The following is a 21,995-nucleotide window of genomic DNA, read 5'->3' as shown; positions in this document are numbered from 1 at the left end:
TCTAATGTGATAAATGGAGGATAATCATATCAAATAGTTATTATAGCAAAATAAGATATATGTCATTTTTTTTAGAGTGGAAGGGGTGTGACTGTGGACTTTGGTATCCTTAGAATTATAAATGACAACTTAAAGCAAATTTCTGAGACAAATTTCCAAATAATCCAAATAAATTCTTTTTACAATAACATCCTAAAATATATGAACCATTTGCCTATATTATTACATTATAAGAATCTTTAGAAGTATTAACAGGAACACTGAAAAGTAAGCAAGATGGATGTTTCTTTTATCTAACTGCATCGCCAAACAATTACTAACTAATGTACTACTGAATTTAATCATATTTGATTCAGATTGGATTTAGAGGTGGCACAGACACAGTAGATAGAAAGCTGACATACTGACTTTGTGTACTAATCACTTAATCTCTTAGTGCTGTAGGCAATTCTCTAAGATTATAATTTGCTGAATAGGTACCTATCTGTATTAGAGCCTTCTCATCAGAAGATCTCTATACAAAAGGAATCAAAGGGCCATTTGTGGAAAAAATTAGTCTAATGCTCTACAGGCTAAACTCTATCAGAGGTCAGCTTACCAGAGAGCTAAGAATAGATTTCGCATTTTAAAATAAAGTTATATTTTTAAATGTAAAAATTATTCTTATTTTGTGGGCCATTAAAAAAAAAACAGGTCTTTTTGTAGTTCTCTGACCCTTGTCCTAGTCTATTAGATGGTGCTGAAGGAGAAGGGATTTCTCTGTACACATGAGAGATGCTGGACTAGATGTTTGCTGAGATATTTTCTAAATCTATGACTGATGTTTCCAAATTGAGATAGCCTCCCCTTCTTTGTTTTAAAAACCCTTACCTTCTATCTAACGCAGAAGAGTGGTAAGGGGACAATGCGGGTTAAGTGACTTGCCCAGGGTCACAGAGCTAGTAAGTATTTGAAGTCAAATTTGAACCCAGAACCTCTTGTCTTCAGGCCTGGCTTTCTATCCATTGAGATACCTAGCTGCCCCCATTCTCCTCATTTTAAAGATTGAAGCCCAATCTGCCAATATTCTAAAAGAGAGGCTAATGATGAGGTTCTGCATTTTGGTCCTAGTTTCATACTTTGACCTTTGAGTTTCCACAAAACTTGAATGTGGATGATGACTAGTATTTGTGAATATCTTACATCTTGTTTATAAATTACTAGCTCTAGTACCTGTTGAGGGCTTAAAATCATAAAATCATTACATCGTCAATAATGTCAGAAGGGAACTGAGAGTTCCAATATCCTTTATTTTATAGATGAGGAAACTGAGATTCAGAAAATTTGAGTCACTATCTGAAGGCCACAGAGGCAGTCAGTCAGTGGCAGAGGGCAAATCTGAATCTAGGTCCTTTAAATTTAAGTCCAACTTTTTTCTCACTGTAGCACATTCTACCTCTCATGTAGGTTACTGTTATGTGTCCAAAGAATTCAGAACTAGTGGCTTCAAAAAGACAACTTGGGAGTGGACACCTTCCTAACAATTTCCTCAGTAAAGATTATAACAAAGGGAGCAGGGAGTCTCTCTCTCTCTCTCTCTCTCTCTCTCTCTCTCTCTCTGTCTTCCCTGGGTAAACTTTCTGCATCATGATGATCAAGCAGTCTGACTAATTCTGGAGTCTACTTACTTCGTTTGAGGACTTTAAAAAGCATTTCTTTATGAGTTTTGCAATCTCTTGAAGGTCTTTTTTGGCTTATCTAATTTCTTGTTTGCACCTGACTTACCACACAAGTGTACCTATTCTATTAAATCAGGCATTCTACAAATTAGCTATGCAGGGTTTTCTTTGGAGCACCTGGTCTTTTGAATCTCTGGCACATGTTTTTATTGGGCTTCCAAAAGGTGTTTTTAAATAGTTTCCAGGCTCCCTGTGGGTTATTCACTTTAGGTGTTTTTTTAAAAAAATGATTCCTTCCCATTTTCCCCCTAAATAATGCTCACATTTTGTCATAGTTCCTTCTCTTATAACTGAGGAACCATGTGGTGGATTTCTGTTGGTTTTTCCTCTCTTGCCAGGATTTTGTACTTAATCACACTATAATCACTACCACATAGTGGTTCACCCACAGATACTTCCTACACCAGTTCCTGTCCACTACTCAGAAACAAACCCAAACTATTTCCTTTCCTTGTGGACTCTAATTTGACTTCTTCTAAGAAACACTCATTTGTCTTATCCAAAAATCTTCTTCATTACATCCCCAAAGGGAGTCCTGCCAATTTATGGGTAGATAATTATGATGTTCTTATGCTGTCTCCCATTATTACTACCTGGCCTAATGTGGTGGCTTTTCCAATCTCATTTAACATTCCCAGGCCAGTTTTATTATGCAGGTCAAATGGTCTATAGCATGAAGCCTTATTACCACAGTTTTATATCTGGTATTTCTTCCCATGGGGATTCTGTAGGATTCTGGGTATTTTTTAAGAGAAGAATAACTCATATATATACATACATGTGTGTATATATATATATATATATATATATATATATATATATATATATATGAAGCTTATAGCAATTTAAGGTTTGCAAAAGCTTCTTTTTCAATGAGGCATAGTGGAAAGAAAGTGTTGGATGTGGAGCATAAGGACCTAGATTTGAACACAAGCTCTACTACTCTCTAAGTGATCTTAAGAAGTCACTCAAAATCTCTAAGCCCACATTTCCTCATTTGTGGAATGAGGGGTTGAACTAAATGGCCTATTAAAGTCTCTTTCAGCTCCAAATCTATAACATTATCAACTCTGTGAGTTATTATAATCCCAATTTTGTAAATTCTTAAACACATTCAAGGACATTACTTGCCTGTGATTACACAGCTAGAAAATACTGGGAAAAGGACTTAAACCAGAGTCAAGTGATCTTTCCATTACAATATGGTACTGCTCATATTGTGTTTGCATTCGATTATAAACTCTCCTACCTATATAACATATGAACCTCAGCACCCTGTCCTATCATTAATCCTCTTTCCAAAAAATTTCTGAAAGGACAATTCTATCACTTGATACTATTATCTCATTTTAAAAAATGCATCTGTCATTAAGCACTTAAGAGTAAACATGCTTTTTTGCTACTGTATGTCTGATATAATGAAGAAAGTACTTGATTTTGAGTTTATTTGCAGCATGTCATTAAATTCTGCCCAAATATTCTAGCAGGATTTATGACATCCCAAATTGCTGCTCTTCCCACTCACCAACCTAAAGACTTAACTGTTGTCTCCCAACAATACTATACATATTTTTCAAGTAAAAATTAAGACCTTTTACATGTTTATTACACAGTTCATTACCTTTTTTGTTGAGGTGAGGAACATAATTTCTGGAGATTTTCCACCCACCCCTCCAAAGTTTTCCTAAATGCTGATCCACTGAAATCTTCTACCATCATCATTATATCCAGGAATTCTAAAGTCTGGAAGGTTGTGTGGCTATTAGGATTTCAGTGGACCCAAAACTATCTGCTGCTCATGTTTCCTGATTTTTCAGACAAGTTCCATTGGTTTTCTCCATTTCAGCTATAGGCACAGTCTTAACATTTATAATTTCTCAATTAATATTTGCAGGTACTGTAAAACAGTAACTAAGCCATGTTTTGAGCCTATAGGCTTGGTACTTCTGAAACAGTGATTTACCAAAGGAGAAACTCTCTAATTTTTTTCTTAAAATGTTCCTTAATGTACTAAAAGATTTAATGTAGCTTCTATATGTAACTAATTAACTCATAGGCCATACTTTTAGGCACAAAAAGAATTTGGTGACACATATAACATACTAGATGTTGAAATATAGTAAATGTTTTTTGTGTGACTTTTAATGCTCACATATAATTCTCAGCAATAAACAGAAATTTTATTGTAACATCCATGTGCAGGTGTACAACCTGCAATAAAGAATTACAATTTTGTATGAAGTACAGTTAATGGCCAGAAATAAAAACTTTATTCTGAATCAAATACAAGTATTATTACAAACAGAGATGTATCTAATCTCAATTTCACTTGCTACTTTAAAATTCCTCGGTTTAGATCCATTTTACAGAACACAAATTACATGATGGTAAACCAAATACCGACTCCAGTATAAGGACAAAAGAGACATTGAGAGGCCTTCATTTGTTCAACAAATATCAAGTGAACACTTATTATGCTAAAGGCACTGTGCTAGGAAGTGAAGAAAATTTTTAAAAAATTAAAAAGAAGAAGATCCTGTCTCCAAGAAGGTTATTATATAGTAGATGATATAATGGTCCTATATCAATGTGGAAGGAGGTACCCAGTGGAGGTTTTTTTTTAATCAATTATTTGAATAAAAGTAGAAATGGTATGAATACCAAATTTGCTACAAGGGACAGCTCCCACTGATGATAGAATCAGGATTCCAGAGAATCCTGACTTGTTAGAATATCAAGTCAAATTTTAAAAGATGAAATATAATAGATATGAATGTAAACTTTATATTTTGGCTAAAAAAAAATCAACCTTACAAGATTAAGATGAAGAAAGCCTGGATAGAAAATTGAAAAAAAAAATTCTGGGGACTCTCATAGATTACAAGCTCAATATAATCAACAGCCAAATAAGATTAATGTCATCTCAAGTTAGATTAAGTGTCAGAGCATAAGGAGGAACTTTTATGCTGTTTAAAAGTTGTATTCTATGCTAATTAGGCCATAACTGGAGTATTATGCTACTTTTAGGAAGACCATTCATAAACCAGAGAACACCCAGAGGAGTACAACCAAGATACTGAAATGTTTGATATCTGTTGAAGGAACTAAAGACATTTGGCCTGAAAGGAAATTTTAGGGGGAACATGATAGTTGTATTCAAGCATTTGAAGAGAACATTATAGAAGAGAATAGGTTTATTCTATTTGATCTCAGAAGGCAGAACAAAGAACACTGAATGGAAATTGTGAAGAGGCACACTTAGACTTAAAGGAAACTTCCTAAGAATTTAAGCAATCAAAAACAAACAGACTGCCTCATGAGAGAGCTTGTTCCTCTACACTGTACGTCTTCAAGCAAAGATTGGATGATAACTTGATAAGAATGTTGTAGCATGTTATTCAGGTATGGGTTAGACAGTGGCCTACAAAATCCCTTTCATCACTGAGATTCTGGCATTATAAGAGGCAGCTTTGTTCCATGACAGGGCAGAAATGAGATAAATACCATAAAAGTGGTGCAGAGAACTTTAGAAATTTAGAAGGGAACATTTCTAGTTTCAGTAATCAGGATATATTTCATGAATGAGATGACTTCTGAACTAGACCTTAAAGGATGAGTTGGATTCCAATAGTTGGAAACTGTATGCCAGACAGAAGGAAAAGCATGAAGAGAGGAGTAAAGACTCTAATAAAATGTTAGCTCTTAAGAGTGAGGATTGTTTTATTCTTTATATTTGTATCTCCAGGGCACAGCAGATTGCCAAGCATATAGTAAGCACTTTTTTGTTAAATTTTTAAGTTTGGAAAGGCAGGTTAATGCCAGGTTAAAAAGGACCTTGAATGCCAAACCAAGGAGCTGGATCTCTATTAAAGGATTTCAAAGGAAGGGAAATTGTGATTAGATCTGTACTAGGAAAATTAACCTATGAATAGGGTGTAGATCAGACTTGAGGAAGAAAAGACAGGAAGGTAGAGAAGCCAAATAGAAGATATTTAGAGTTTAGGCAGGAGGTGATAGGTTCTGCACTAGGGTGGAAAGTAAAATAAGAACAGAAAAATGAGGATGAATGTACATGATGCTGCAGAGCTAGAAATAAAAATATTTGATTAGATAGAGTAGGTTCAAGGGAAAGTTTGGGAGCAGCTAACTGGCTCAGTAGGTAGAGCTCCAAGGCTGGAGACAGAAGGTCCTGAGTTCAAATCAGACTTGGACATCCTGGGCAAATCACAATTGTCTAGCTCTTACTGTTTTTCTGCCTTGGACCCAGTACTCAGTATCGATTCTAAGACAGAACATAAGGGTTTAAAAAGAGAAAAAAAGAAGTAGATTTTAAGGATGACTGACATTTCAAATCTAGATATGAGAAAATACTAGTGGCATCATTAAAAACACAGATATTAAGATAAAAGGCTGGCTTAAATGGTAAGATCTTGGGTTTAGTTTTGGAAACACATTGATTCTAAGGTGCCAGCTAACCTTCAGGTGAGGGTGTCTAATAGGATTTTGGAAATGCAGATAGATGGAGAAACTGTAAACTACTTTATAGCAGTGGAAGAAAAGAGCAAGAACAGATAATGTGGATGGAGGTGCTAGCTCAGTGTTGCAGATTAGCATGGTTGAAAGAATTAAAGGATTAAGAAGGATTGGAATTTCATGTGGCAAAAGCAACAACAATGGACCAGAAGTGGCAATGGGAGCAATAGGATAGCTAAATTAATCCCCCATTTTTCTATCTGTGAATCAGGTGAGCAGAAGGTGGAGGGCATCTACAACTAGAAGAAACTAAGAGGAACAGTTTCATTGAGAAAAAGCTAAATCTCAATCAAGTCTAAGAGGTGAAAAATTATCATTTAAAAAAGTTTGATATAGGAGAATTTGGCTATGAGAAAAACGGCATGGTTGGAGTGGGTTAGACTGTGATGAATAGAATAAATTCATCATAGAAGAGAAGTTAAGCCAATGCCAACACTGAGGCCAGAACATTGGTAGGGTATAATGTCTCCCAGGTAGCCTTTGAGTAGGCTGACCCTCAGACCAACCATTGGCACATGACAAAATTATTCTACTTTCAAAGATCTACAGAAAAGAAGTTTCAATGGATTCCCCCAGTAACTTGTTTTTATATACACCAGTTTTATCTTTTAATAATTCCTTTTGTCAATCTTGGGCTCAATTTGATTTGCTCTTTTCTCACAGAAAATGAAAAATAACTAGTTGTCCACCTCTGTAAGATGCTCTTTGATAATTTTTATGATCAGTATTAAAGTACCTTTTTCTATTTAAAGTTAAACAACCTATATACATCTATTCTTTCTTCATTTGGTTTTATTTACAAATATTCACCTTTTAAAATGTTCTTCTCTGAACTTCTTCCAAATTCTTGATATCCCTCAGAGACCCAAATTAGACTCTACTAAAAAGCCTGCACAGTGCTGAATAAAGGGGAGAAAGAGGATAACTCCCTTTCTCTATATGAGTGTGACTTATTACTCAAATATTCCTAAGAGGTTCCACCATACTGACTTTTTGAAAATTTGTGGGAGAAAGTAAAGCCAACTAAAAATCAATAAAAATGAAAGACTGCTTGAACTTCTTCAAAAGGATGGCTCTCAGAGTCCTGACCCTGGTTGATGACTTGAAAAGATAATTAACAACAAAATCCACTCTCTTTAAGGATGAAGTAGTTTTCCCTGTATTTCAGCAGAAATTAGGACAGATATTTTATTTCCTTGCCATTCTAGATCTTACTTAATTTTTTTTAAGGACTCAGAACAGACAACCAGATGAATCCCTACCTGTAGCCCGGATAGGGCACATCTCCGGGGCCATGGCTGGCCCGGCAGCCCAGCAGCGGCCCATTTCACAGCAGCATTGGATCTTGGTGAGCTGTTGGGGTAGCTGGTTGTTGCAGCGTCCATTGGTCAGAGATGCATAACAGAATCCTTGGCGAACATCTGTGAGGGCAGAAAAGTGCACATGGATCATTCACATGAAATATGGAGAAACACCACCCACCAAGGGGCAGGGTTCACGAGGTCTACTCAGGCAACTTAGGCAAAAAGGTGCAAGCTGCAGCTGCTCATGCTTCTTTCTTTGCCCTCTGTGCAACAGCCAAGTAATAAACTTCTCTTTCCTACCTCCAAGTCCTGAAGCAATTAGGGATAGAACTAGCAGGAATAATAAATATTAGTATTCCTAATATTCTAAGGTACAAATTATATTGTTCAGTGATTTTTTTAGTCCTGTCTTGACTCTTCCTGACATTTCAAATTTTCTTGGCGAAAATCTTGGAATAGCTTGCCATTTCCCTATGTAGCTCATTTTATAGTTGAGGAACTGAGGCAAACAAAGTTAATTGACTTGCTCATAGTCACAAAGCTAGTGTCTCAGTCTAGATTTGAATTCAGGTCCTCCTGACTTCCAGGGCCAGTATTGTATCCCTTCTGCCATCTAGCTACCCCAAACAGAACATGGAGGCTTAATAAATGTTTAATGAATTGAACTGGATAATGTAATGTCTTAGAATCAAATTATTTAATTCTAGTAACTTTACATAAATGGTTTACACAACATAAAAGATCTATTTTTAAAACAATCTGCTATGATAAAACATTTTTGTAAGTCTTCCCTACCTTCCTCCCCATGGTTAACATTGAATCACACTAAGGTGTAAGGGTAATGAGGGGATCGGGGAGAAAATAGTTTTGTTTTTTTTTAAGTTTCTATACTGTGTGATACTGGGCAAGTCACTTAATCCCCCTTGCCTAACCCTTATCATCTTCTGGTTTCAAGTCAACACACAGTATTGATTCTAAGGCAGAAACTAAGGTGTTTTTTTAAGTTTCCAACTAAGTTAAATGTTTATTTACCAATATTTCTTAAGATCTACTTTAAAACAACATGCAATGGGTAGACATTTGGTAAGTCTTTTTAATTCCCCTAAAGTTAACATTAAGCCAGGTAAAAGGGCAAGCAGTAGATGGGAGAGATGATTGGTTATTTTTTTAAAAAGTCTACACCTAAATTAAATGTTTATATATCAATATTCCTTTGTCCTACTGGTTTACCATTGGGGGCAATTTTTTCCAGTTTTTTAAATTTTAATTTTGAATATTTTTCCCATAGTTACATGTTTCATATTCTTTCCCTCTTCCCCAAGATCCCCCTAACCCCTTTTAGCCAATGCACAATTCCACTGGGTTTTACATGTACCATTGATTAAGACCTAATTCCATATTACTGATAGTTGGACTAGAGTTATCCTGTAGTGTCTACATCCTATTGGGGGCAATTTAAAAGGAACTAATTATTTACCTATTAGACTATTCAGGATTCCAAATACTCCTATAGAATATGAAAATTTTTGGAAGAATTGTTTCTTGCCAAGAAAGTTATCTTTTCAAAACAACACAGCAAGATACATTTCTATATATCAGTTCTATCGGGTTACATCATGTTTACTGTTATGACAACATGACATAGTACAATATAAATCAGTGCTACCAGAAAAATAGCAATGACAAAGTAGAAATGTGTTGCTCTCATAGGTGCTGGGTGAGATACTGCTATGATATACAAGAGGTAGATAACCCATCACCTGCTATCTCTAGCCACCTGTCATATGACTACAAGGACACTTTACTTGAAGCAAAATACACTTTCCTGAAAAGTTGAAGATATATTCAATTTTTGTAAAATGAGTAGTATTTTAAATGCTATGAGATGATCTGACAAGCTAAAAGAATCCAGAGTAAATTCCTTCACTAAGTGAAGTCTCCTTCTTCATAGTGAATAATTTATCTCCTATATTTTTTCCATAATTGAAAAATACTGTTTGCTTAAAAAGGGTGAAACTTTTATTTATTTTAGCCTGTATCAATACTGAAGTACACAAAACATAGCAAAAATTGAGCTTTTCAAACAAGATACTATCTAATAAACCAGTAGGGAGATTTTTTTTGAGGTATTAATGGTCACTGCATGGAGGGAAGGTTACATGTTCAAGGCTCCCAGGTGCTATGAATTGCCAGCCAAAAGGGGGAAAAACCTGAAGTTTCCTATTAGGAATGTTAAGAAGTGAAAGGAAAATGAAGCTTTCACATGCTCTTAGCCTTAAGAAGTAAAAAAAAATGCCTCTTGCACATTATTTAGCAAGATAAAGACATATGTATTTTGAAGCTGGGAAAATATTCAAGAAGTAAAATAAAATCTTTGGAAATCTGGAATTTTATTTCTTATGCATATAAATGTGGAAAAACTTCATGGGTGCATTTTCTGACAAAGGAGTCAGCAAAGGATGCAGTGAATGATGACCATAACTAACATGGCTAAAACTTGACCAGAAATTGTTTATACTACATCATCTTCCAATTCAACTACTAAGAAGAAACAAAGCTAATTTAGAGACACTTAAATCACAAACATCAAGAAGTCTAAAGAGCAATAAACAAACCATAAAACAAATTTATGGGCTAGTTTTGAAGGGCAAAAAAATTATTTCCAAAAAAAATCTTTTTAAACCACTGACAAGTATAAATTGCTTTCTAAAATTTTTTTCTGTGGTTCAAGTTCCTGTACCACTGGTAAGAGTGAACTCACAACCAAAGGGCAGAGGAAGTTTAATGGAGCTAGTTCCAGGATGAAAGGATTCAATGGAACTGGAAACAGTGTTAGCTTTGTGGAGCTGAGGACAGTACCTCTTCACAAAGAGGATTGAGAAACAGTATCTGTAGAACCTTAAAACCATATCATGCTTGATGTTCAGTATTCAGAGAATGTTTTGGGCCTATATCAAAAGGTACTGTGAGTGGAGAGAGAGAGAGATTCAAACCTAGTATGATGTCCCAGTTGCAAATGAGTTTGGTGGTCACAACCTAATGTAAACACTTGACCATATTATGAAATATGTACATATAATTTACAGTGTGGTCTACTTTCAGCCTACAAATAGAATTTCAGGCTAAGGCTGCAACATGCTAAATTTTACCAACTGGCCAATATCACTTATGTTTGGAAAACTGAGATTTGTGTCTGTGTCGACATGCCTGTTTTTAGCCTTATGGCTCACTTATTAAATTTAGAGCACAGAGACTTGAATCAAAATTTTGCAACTGAAAGTTGGCAGGGCAATAAATCATGCTTGTATATATAAGCAGTCTCAGACTTAAAACATCTGACATAAATGACCAACACTTACAAACAATAATATGCTCACTTACTCCCATGAATAGCTGTAGAAATTGCTGAAAAAGTTAGGATTTGGGGAGACTCTGATTTCATCTGTAATCTTCCTGACACAATCAAAAAATTTCTCCCCTTGCAGTCTGAAAATTTTTTAGTTCATTTTGTTACACTGCCTCAAATTCTACTAATTAGGCGATGTATGCAGGTAAACAAAAGCATATGATATTAAAATCACTGACTACCAAGAGTTTATAATGGATAATAGAGAGATAAAATATTTAGACATTAAAGTTAATTTTAGAAGAAATCATTCTAAGATATGACAGAGATGGTATAATACAAGAGTGGTATAGACTAGCAATACACAAAGATTCAAGAGAGGGAAAGTTCAGCTGCCAGTGGTATGAACAGGGAAGGGTCAAAAGGGGGAAAAAAGGAGGGAGAATAAAATCTGAGCTTTGGAGAGCATATTGCTACTAAGGGGGTGTTCCAAGTGGAAGTCCCTGTTAGGAAGTGGTAAAAGTCAGATTGTTGAAATCCTTAAGTTTGAGATCTTATATGCATGGGAGTATTGATTCATATCCTCAAAATATTCCTAGAGTTATCTCTGTAACTGGTCATAATCCATCACTCTGACCTATTTGAGCTATGACTAATTTAGTAATGAACTACTGGGTCATATATCAGACTGTAGACTGATTAAAGAAGGTACCCATACAGCAACCTTTGTGCAAGATTAAGGTTCTGCCCTGGTAGTAAATATCATAGTACTAATATATATTCTACTGAGCAAACTTGCTCAGAAAAAAAGTGTTCAAAATGGAAGCAAATATCATCTACTTGGAAAATTTTCATAACAGAATTCCATCAACAGTATATCTCATTTTCATTTCACCTACCTATGCATCTGGTTCCATCAGGAGAGGTATAAAATCCTGGGGGACATTTGCAAAAGTAACTGCTGACAGTGTTTGAACATTCACCCCCATCACAGACTCCAGGAATAGTGGCACACTCGTCAATATCTATAATGTAAAAGGAAGCATTTTAGTAAACATCAAAGTCTGTTATAAAAATGGCTTATTTTCATGTGGGTCCAGATACATTACCAGTCACATCAGGTCCCATGAATCAATGCAACCATAAATAATAAAAGCCAAATATAATGTGGTTAGCCCATAATACATTATTAGTCCTTTCTTTTCCTCAAGAAAGAATTCTAAAGTCTTATAAAAGCTATCCAGTGAACTGAAAACATCTGACCAACATCTTGTACTGCATACCAAAATAAGCTCAACATGGATATATGATTTTGACAAAAAGGATGATATCATAAGCAAATTAGTGGAGTATGGAAGAAATTACCTGTCAGATATAGTTCATGGCAAAACAAGAGACAGAGATCATCACAAGAGATAAAATGGATAATTCTGATTACATAAAATTAAAGATTTTGCAAAGGGAAACCAAAGTAGATAAAATTAAGAAAAAAAGCAGGAAACTTGGAAAAACTCTTTGTAGCTTAATAAAAAGATAATGAACTATCTTCAGGATTCCATTCATGATTTTCCCTACTCTAAGTAATTCTCTAATATCCATTGCAATCTCTAAGAAATTACATGTTTCCTCTGAACCATTTTTAAATTTTTTTAAAGAATCCTTTCTCTCTGCATATTTAGGTAATTATTATTATTATTATATTTTCAAATTAAACTTAAAATTTTATCAACTAAAAACCTATTGTGTCTCAGTTCCACTATACTACCATTGAGAAAACAAAAAGAAAATTCTTAAAAGAAATAGGCATGTAAGCTATTATTACAATCATAAGGTAGATCAGAAGACTTGGAATTGTCATTCACTTTTTCTTCTAAAAAAGTAAAATACAAGTTAAAATAGTTTTTAGAGTTACCACTATTAACTTTTCCTCTTAGTTTTAAACAGTTCACCCCAATCTCATTACCATTCATATTGATCCTCTTCTTTATTCTTCTTGATATTCAACATTTTATCTCACTTTTCTCAAATCATCTCTGTATTTTTCAAGTTCTAAATTATCTTAATATTTCCAAGACAAAGGTCTGATCATGTCATTATATTGCCTAAAACTTTCAGTGGCTGGCTCTCTTTTGCCTCTTAGACAAAATACAAACTCTTAAGCCTGACATTTAAGAACCTCTTCAAACTGAGTACAACCTTTCTTGCCAGCTTTAATTCACATTGCTCTCCTTCATGAGTTTTATATTCTAGCTGGGATGTACTGCTAACTGTTCCCTGAACTCTACATTCCATCTCTCACCTCCCTGCATTAACTTCAGCTATTCTGCATGCCTGAAATGCACTCCCTGCTAATCTCCAGCTTTTAGAATACTTATCTGCCTTCAAAGCTCTGTTCATGTGCCTTCTCTGTGAAGCTTTTCTGTGTAGCCATCTACCTCCACCTTGCTAGAATTTTCTCCTTCTTCAAATTGCTCACTTACTTATTTGCACATATACTGTACTGTAGTTTCCAAAAGAACATAAGTTCTTTGAGGGGAAGAATTATTTCTTTTTTTGTCTTTGTAGCTCCAGTACCAAGGACAGTGTCTTGTGTATAGTAGGCACCTTATAAATATTTTTTGAGTTAAATTTTGACTGTAGTGGATGAAGGGGAAGAGAAAGAAATAAGCCTGAAAAGGTAGGCTAATGTTACATATTAATTCCATATTACATAATATACATTTTCTTTTGTAAGCAACAAGAATTCACTAAATATTTTGAATAGGAAATGACATTTGGTAGTAAACTGCATAGAGTAAAATCGTTAAAGCCATGGGACTGTTAGAAACAGCTAAAAGAGAAGATGTAGAGAAAGAAGAAAAAAAGGACCAAGGACAGGGCCTTAGAAACCATCCATTCTTCTCAGAGGACAATGGAAAAATAATAAAGAATTGAAGGAAACCAAAATGGCAGCACAACTAAACTAGGTATTAGACAAACAGTAGAAAGCAGTTTCATATCCACCAAGGAAGATGAAGAATATTCAAAAGATTAGATCATTAACAGTTCAGTAATGTTATAGAAAGGCCAAGGAGAATGAGGACTGGAAAAAATATCACAAGGTTTTAAAAAATGAAAGACTGGCTAAATAGTAGTGCTTTCAATAGTAGTATTATAGGAAGGCTATATATATTCATTTAAGGATTATGAAGACCTCAGTATATTTTATGTATCTGGGAAGGAGCTAATTCAATAGGAAAAGAAGTATAAGAAAGAGGAGATGGATTTCTAGAGCAAGGCCATTTTAATTAAAGAAATGAGATCAGTGTCACAGGTAGTAGGATTGGCTTTAGCAAGGAGTCAGGCAATCTCTTCTTATGTGATGACAGACAAGAGAGTGACGATTCTAGTAAGTTTAAAGAAGCACAGATAGAGAGATGAAAGAGATCCTATTAGATAGTCTCATTTTTTCAGTCAATCCACAAGAGTTTATTAGGCATTTTATACATGTCAGACATTTTCTTCTATATGTTAGGTTGTGGAATTACAGTGACAAAAGTGAATTAAATAGTACCTGCCCTCAAGGAGTTTATATTCTGTCAAGGAATATAACATAAACATATAAGTAAATACTACATAAACACAAAGTAATTTGAGGTAGAAAGGCACTAGTGATTGGAGGAAGCATGATGAAGAAGGGGCTCATGTAGATGGGGAGGGGGCACACTTAGTTTGAGTTTTCAAGGAGACTAGTGATTCCAAGAGATAAGATACAAGAAGGGAATGTATTTCAGGCATGAAGGATGGTCATTACTAAGGTACAGAGATGGGGAATGGAAAATTGTGTGTGATGAAGAGGCCAGGTTGGTAAGACCACAGAACACTTAAAAAGGAATATAATTACATATCAGCTAGTTGTGGCCAGGTTTTCAGTTAATTAGGAGGCCAAGCCATCTGACAACAGTAGATATTTAAGGGGTACAATTCAGGGCCTGAAAACAGGGGAAAGTTTAAAATAATCATATTGGGAAATGAGATCAGACATCAGTAAGAGAAGGATTGCCAAGTAGGAGTAAAGACTCAGATGAGGTCATGTACCATAAATTTCTTGTTAATAAAATCAGCCTAATTTTGTGACTGAGAAGCAATAGCAGCTACAGAAAATATATTTAGTCAAATATAGTAGCAATTAAAATTTTTAAAAGTATACCATAACTAGAATAAATATGACTAAAACACTATTACTATCTCACTAACTACTGTATATGCTAACACAATATTTCAGTGCAAGTCTAGAGAATCACATAGGAAAATGTGAGGTAATCTTTTCTACCTCTTTCTATGAAAGTTGTGTGGGAAGACATCTTTCATCTTCATGCTAGCTAGGCTATATTAAGGAGACCAATATGGTATGACTGCAATATGGTATGACTATAGGAATACACTGTTGGCAGCTTTCTCTCCCCCATTCTTCAAGGTCTATATTCATCACAAACAAGACAAGTATGCTGTTATGTTTAATCTATTACTGTTTTCCATGTCTAGAACCCATTTGGTTAAGTGTTAGTTTTGGATAACCTTTCATCTAAACATTCCCACTAAGAGAGGAAGGGGAGAAACCTTAACTGAAAAATCTTAATGGACAGTATTAATTTTAAAAATATAATGGGGTAACCCAAGACTGAAAAATTTTAAAGCTTATTTTCACATTTCAGAAATAAAATATTTTAATATATTATCTTTATAAACATTGAATCAGCAAGAAAAACTAGGGTGTATATATTAGAAATACAGTATTTGGAAAACTAGTTCAAATATGGCTCCTTTAAGCTACTTATAAACAGAAAATGATTCTGTTCTGAAATAAACTCCTTCAGAGCTAAACCCAGTTTAAGAGAAAGCTTACAAAAAATGATCAATAACTTTCATTAACCTAGAATTAAAAGTCTTGACAACTTCTCCTCAAGTCTTAAAAAAAACTTACATTCTGTCTCAGTATCAGTACTAAACATTAGGTTCAAAGTAGAAAAGCAAAAAGGGGCTAGGCAATTGCAGCAGTTAAGTGAGTTAGCCACGGTCACATAATTAGGAAGTATCTGAGACTAATCTAGTGCTCTATCCACTGTGCTTCTTAGTTGCTTCTCATCAAGTCTTTAGAAAGGCAGCAGGACATAGTGTAAAGAACATAGGCCTACTAGTCACAAGACAGGGGCTTCAAATCCCACCTCTAACCTTGAGCAACTCACTTAAGTTTTCTGACTTTTAATTTCCTTATCTACAAAATGAGGAAAAGAAACAAACAAGTAGTAGTAAGCATTAAATGAAATTATATTCATAAAGCACCTTGTATTTTAAAGCATTATATTTATATAAAAATAATAGTTTGCATTTTTATGTTTTAAAGTTTGCAAAGTAGTTTACAAGTATTATTTTATCCTCTCAATAACCATGGAAGGTAGATGTTATATTCCCATTCTACAGATAAGAAAACAGAGACAGACAAAAATTAATTAATTTGCCCATATTCACATAGCTAATAAATATCTCAGGCTGGATTTGAACTGAGGTCTTCCTGATTCCAGGCTTTTTTGCTTCTACATAACCAACCTGCCTCTAACACTGAAAATGATGTGACCTTGGGAAAGTAATAACTTCTCTGTCTTGGTTTTCTTATTTGGTAAATGGAGATAAGAATGCTTGCATTACCTTCCTCAATGGGTATTTTGAGGATCAAACATGATGATATACCTTAGCTATAAAATACTCTAAATCTGTGTTCAAAGTCAGGCTTTACTACTTATTATTAGTGTGTCCTAGAGTAAATCACTTGACTCCTGTACACCTCAGTTTTGGAAAAAAAGGGAAATGGATTCAAAGATCTTTGAACATTTATTTCAGCTTTAAATCATGAACCTAGGTCAATGTCTAATGTAGGTCTAGATATCACTTTGAGTAAAACTGACTTGTGAAAATATGAATTTTAAAAAACACAGTAGAATTTCTTTTTGTACAAATTCAACACACACAAATTCAGATATACATGTTTGCAATTGAAAAAAGGCAGAAAAATAGGTAAAATAAATATTTTATTTACATACTAAATCTATAAGTCTCACAGCAGTTTGCCCAATCACATTCATCCTCACTCTAAGAAACTTTAATGTGAATATTAATATTGTTTCATGGCAAACATTACCTCCCACATCAGTCTTTGTCCAAAGTTCTAACTTGTAACAAGTCATGCCTACATTACAGCTGGGCTTCTCTTTGTTTCATGAACTCTATTTGGTTATTAATAATGGTCCCAAAGTGTAAGAGTAGTGATGCTGGTAGCTCTGACAAGCCTAAGAAAAGTCATAAAGTGACTAGGTATGGTCATCTAAGAAATATTTTTTAAATAATGGAGTTCGCTATTATACATTTTCAACTTACATAAAGGATTCTTGGAATATATTGGTTGCATAAAATGATAAGTTGATTAATTAATTAGTTAAGCGATTATACACTTTCCAAAACAATTTATCATAGAATTTCTTTAAATGGTAGTTGTTTTCTAAACCTTAACTCAATTCATCAAAATATAATTTATACACAAATCTTCAGAATCAACTTCATTATGTAAGGGAGGCATACCCTTCAACTTTTGGAATTTATCAGAAAATCCTCATTTTAGTATGTCAGTACATCACCACAAGCCTACTGAAGGGTTACTGCAAAGTGAGTGCTCTCCAAGACCTAGTCACTTCTAGTGACAGTCATAGAGAGATATCACTTTATCAATGCAGAAGAACCTTGACAACTATAACTGTCCCATTCAATGGCAACCAAATTGTTCTTATTTTAATTCTATTTGGTTTTAATGATTTGGGGCATTTCTTAATAATATTTCCACAGGCCTTCTTCAAGAAAACTCAAGGAGCAGCTAATATACTAATAATGTAGGTCACCTTCCCTTCCATATGGGGGCATGCTAGAAGATAGGATTTTCTATCTTGAACTGTTAAGTGTTGCTGAAGCTTCTACTATAGATATCTGAGGAATAGTATGGAAAGCCAGCCTTTAGGTTCAATTTAAAAGCCTAAAGATGCTGAACAAAATTGAAGTTTTCAAGTATGAGCAGAGCTTTTAATTAACAAAGAAAAATTCAGATATGAGTGAACCAGATTCAAGTGTCTTCTGACTCAAGTTCTCCATGTTTGTTTTAAAGGCAACATTTTGACATTTTTAAAAGCAAAATCATCATTTTTCTATTCTAGGATTGGGGCTAAACCAAACAATATTTTACTGCTTATATTAGAGTTGATGTTAACATAAACAGTATTGTCATTGTGAAGTTCCATAAAGGTAAGTGGGTCTATTCCAACTTGATGGATATAAATTGAATTAAAGTCTGTAATACATAATGGGCAGAAAGATGGAGCCAAAGGGTTGACCTGAAAGAAGCAAAACCAGTGTGACATCTGAAAACTTACAAGGGATGTGGGTGGGAATGGAGAAGGAAGAAGCAAATTTGTGTTTACAGTGTTACTCCTGTTGCTAAGACACAAATGCCCAAAAGATTATTTAGTTTAAGAATATTCTTTTGAGTTGATTAAAAGTCAAGTCTTTGGAAATAGCACAGGTCTTAAGAAGAAGGTACTTTCTCAACTTAATTTCCAAAAGTATTTATTAAGCATTTATTATATAAGCCGTTGGTAACACACAAAACTCTATAACCATGCCAGTGCTTCCAAAGAGTTAACATTTTATTAGATGTGGGTGGGGGGAATACATATGCATGAATAGCTAAGACAAGGAGATGATATAATTAAATTAAAACAAGAGAGCTAAGGAGAATATGTCCATCAATTATCACTCATTGTAATTCCTTAATAAGTCTATAACCTTTTCTGATCATATACTTTTTCATGGATTTTTGAGTCAATTTTTGCGTGTAATTTATACATGGCAATATGTTTATTTAAGTTTTGATTCATTGACAATTGTGTTTATACACACAATTCACAGTCATATAGCATCCCAGAGGGCAAAACAGTTGTCTTCATCTGTTGAATGGATGTTATGTGGAAGAGGGATTCAATTTGTGCTGTTTGGCCCCGAGAGGGCAGAAATAGGGAAGTTGGGTAGAAATTGCAAAGAGTCAAATTTGGGCTTAATCTAAACAAAAAATTCCTAATAATTAGAACTACCAAAGGCACAATAGGCAGTCACAGTATATTATGAATGCTCCCTCATTGGCCATCTTCTAACAAAGGCAAGATAAAAATTTGTCAGGTGTGTGATCTAAAGAATCCTTTTTTCAGGTCTGGTCTCTCCTTGTTTTCTGAGGCAGTTTCCATCTGGGTAAGTGGTTCTTTCAATCAATCTCTCTCTTTCTCTCTCTCTCTCTCCCCTTCCCTTCCTCCATCCATCCCTCCCCCTTCTTTTTCTCCCTCCCTCTCTCCCTTCTTTTTCTCCCTACCCCCTTTCTTCTTATAAAGAAGGATTTCTACTGATCATGTGAGATAATTTCCCCATACCTTTCTTTTCCTTCTCTCACTAGTATTTTCCTCTTCTCCTCTCTTTCTATTCTTCTCTTAAGATCATCAAGACAACTCTAAAATTCTGAGTCTCCTGATAATGATAGGGACCAGTAGTTAATGATGGTCTCTTAGATGCTTTGGGGGATTATTAATATCATTTGTGAGCTTTCTCCCCACTTTTTTGTTTTCTCTTCTCTCTGAGATATCTTGGGAAATGACCTTTTAATGTTTTCAAGATCATGTTGCTTTCAACATAGATTCCTTCATTGTATATTTAATCAGACCTAGCTACGTATCCCTACTTTAGCTTCCTGCATGCCATTTTCAGTTTTTTATATAGTATATTTTTATATAGTAGTGATTTCTCTGTCACTAATGATAAAAATAGATGATGAAAGGAATAGTTACAGATCTGTTCCATTTTATATACATTTGTCATTTTCTGGCCAGTTTCCTTCAGAAGGATATCTTTATTAAATGACCTATCAGGAGACATATTTCAACAAAAGTCTTCATAAAATAATAGCCATGGGGGATGTTATTCAAATGATTTAAATGGTAGAAATTTTTATAGATGGTCAAGTTCTCCAGATGCTCCTGTTTGCAGATATATGCTGCTTACATTAAATCCCAGAATATAAAACAGCCCCCTCCATGAGATCCATAATTATAAAAGAGGTCAATCTAATAATCCAAACAGGAAAGACTAAATGGATGAATAATGCCTACTTCCCAGAAATACTTGCAGTTGGATGGCCAGTCCAATAATTTATTCCATCAGTACTTATATTCAGGAAAGGAAATACAGATGGACAATGAGTTGGGCCAAAAATCAAGTAAGAGGAAAAGAGTGGGCTGGTTTGCATTGGGGAAACTTCACAATGCTTTTAATGAAATCAAGCTGTTCTCTCAGAGCAAAGACCCATCTTTTTGACACAAATGTTCTTCTAGCAATGTTGTAAAGTTATGAATCTTAGAACACCAAAGTCTCAAGGAAGTATAATTACAAGCAATTCAATGGACAAAAGAGGAATTACATGTATGGTGGGTACAAGTTGAATGCTACAAATATCCAAGGATCTTCACTCAAGAAATACTACAAGAAAATATGATCAAGGAAATATAAGTTAAGCAAAGGAGGTAAAAGGAGGGCTCCCATCACATTCAGAAGATCTAAAAGGGTCTGTAGTAGACCATGGACTAGAATCACACAAGATAAGAAGGCATGCATAAGAATCAATCTGCATCAAAGAAGATATAATCATATCAATGAGAGCACACATCTATATTAGCCTCTAACAGATAGGCATGGATGATAAGCAACATAGTATTCCAAAGACACCAAAACCTGATTTTAGCAGAATTCTTCCAGAACTGGAACCTGAAATATTAAGGTATTTTAACAGTATAATCCTAATATATAAATTATTTAACTATTCCTCAATTTGGGGGTTTCACTTAATTTAGATTTCATCTCTAACAATTACCAACAATAGTAACAAAAGAGAAAAGATCAAAATGCAGGTAAATGACTCAGAATGAATGTCTTATCATTCGTGGAAAGAATTAAATATTGTAATAACTATTTTCAACAAACAGTCCACTTAAGCAAATGGAACTTGAGGACATATTGAGTAGTTTATATGCACTGAATCTTACAGAAGGAATTTCCTATTTAGTGCTAACTTTTTAAGAATTCAATTCAATTCAAAATGTCAAAATCACTTTCTATAATCCAAAAGCAAAACAGAATAGAAAAGAATATCCAAAATTATTTTTAAAGGTTTAATGTATTTTGTAAGTTTTTTACCTACATACACATTAGAAACCTAAAATATGAGAATTAGTGAGATATTTAATAAATCTCACCAGTTAAATGACCAAATCTCTTCTTTCTATTAAAAAAATCATAAAATAGAAAACAACCAGTAAATTGTACCACTCCAAGGATATCTAACATTGAATTCAATTTTACATAAATAAAGCTATGCAAAAAAATCTCAAACATTTTAAATCAAATATTGGTTTAAAATATTATGTCTTATATTTATTTGACTCAGTTATACCTTTAACCAGAAATCTATAAAAGTAAAAAAGGCTACAGCTTCATTATGGTTCAGCATCAAAAAGGTATATTATTCTTGGTAAGCAAATTCTACTTGAATATTTAAGTGGGCAATTTAAAACACAAGATAAAAGTAAAATATGTAAACAATTTGATCATTAAACACAAGTTTCCTTAAACTTCCTCAGCTTTCACTCACCCATGAGACATAGAGCATAAAAGGTCTTACCTTCACATTTTTGTGTCACTTCATTAAATTTGTGTCCAGCAGGGCACTTGCACTCAAAAGATCCAACAGTGTTAATGCAATTTCCTCCTTGACAGAGCCCAGGGATGGCTTGGCATTCATCCACATCTGTAATATTAAAGAGAATGAAAGAGACAAAGAGAGAAAGAGTGGAAGAGAGAGAGACAAGGGGAGGAAAAAAGAGAGTCAAAAACAAAGAGAGGGAGGGAGAGAGGAAGACAGAGAGAGAGAGAGAGAGAGAGAGAGAGAGAGAGAGAGAGAGAGAGAGAGAGAGAGAGAGA

The 21,995-nt window shown here is 34.4% G+C and overlaps 1 protein-coding gene across 1 annotated transcript in view; it reads right to left on the bottom strand.

Annotated features, from left to right (window-relative positions):
* Window positions 1-21,995, bottom strand: part of FBN1 (fibrillin 1) — a 307,141-nt gene that overhangs the window by 136,899 nt on the left and 148,247 nt on the right. The window contains exons 7-9 of the mRNA XM_044660055.1: window positions 21,697-21,822; window positions 11,801-11,926; window positions 7,514-7,672 (exon numbers count right to left, since the gene is read on the bottom strand). Coding sequence (XP_044515990.1) covers window positions 7,514-7,672; window positions 11,801-11,926; window positions 21,697-21,822 — 411 coding nt within the window. The remainder of the gene's footprint in view (window positions 1-7,513; window positions 7,673-11,800; window positions 11,927-21,696; window positions 21,823-21,995) is intronic.

Source organism: Gracilinanus agilis, chromosome 2, assembly GCF_016433145.1.
Source record: "Gracilinanus agilis isolate LMUSP501 chromosome 2, AgileGrace, whole genome shotgun sequence".
NCBI lineage: Eukaryota > Metazoa > Chordata > Mammalia > Didelphimorphia > Didelphidae > Gracilinanus > Gracilinanus agilis.
This window is presented reverse-complemented; position numbering and strand designations above follow the sequence as displayed.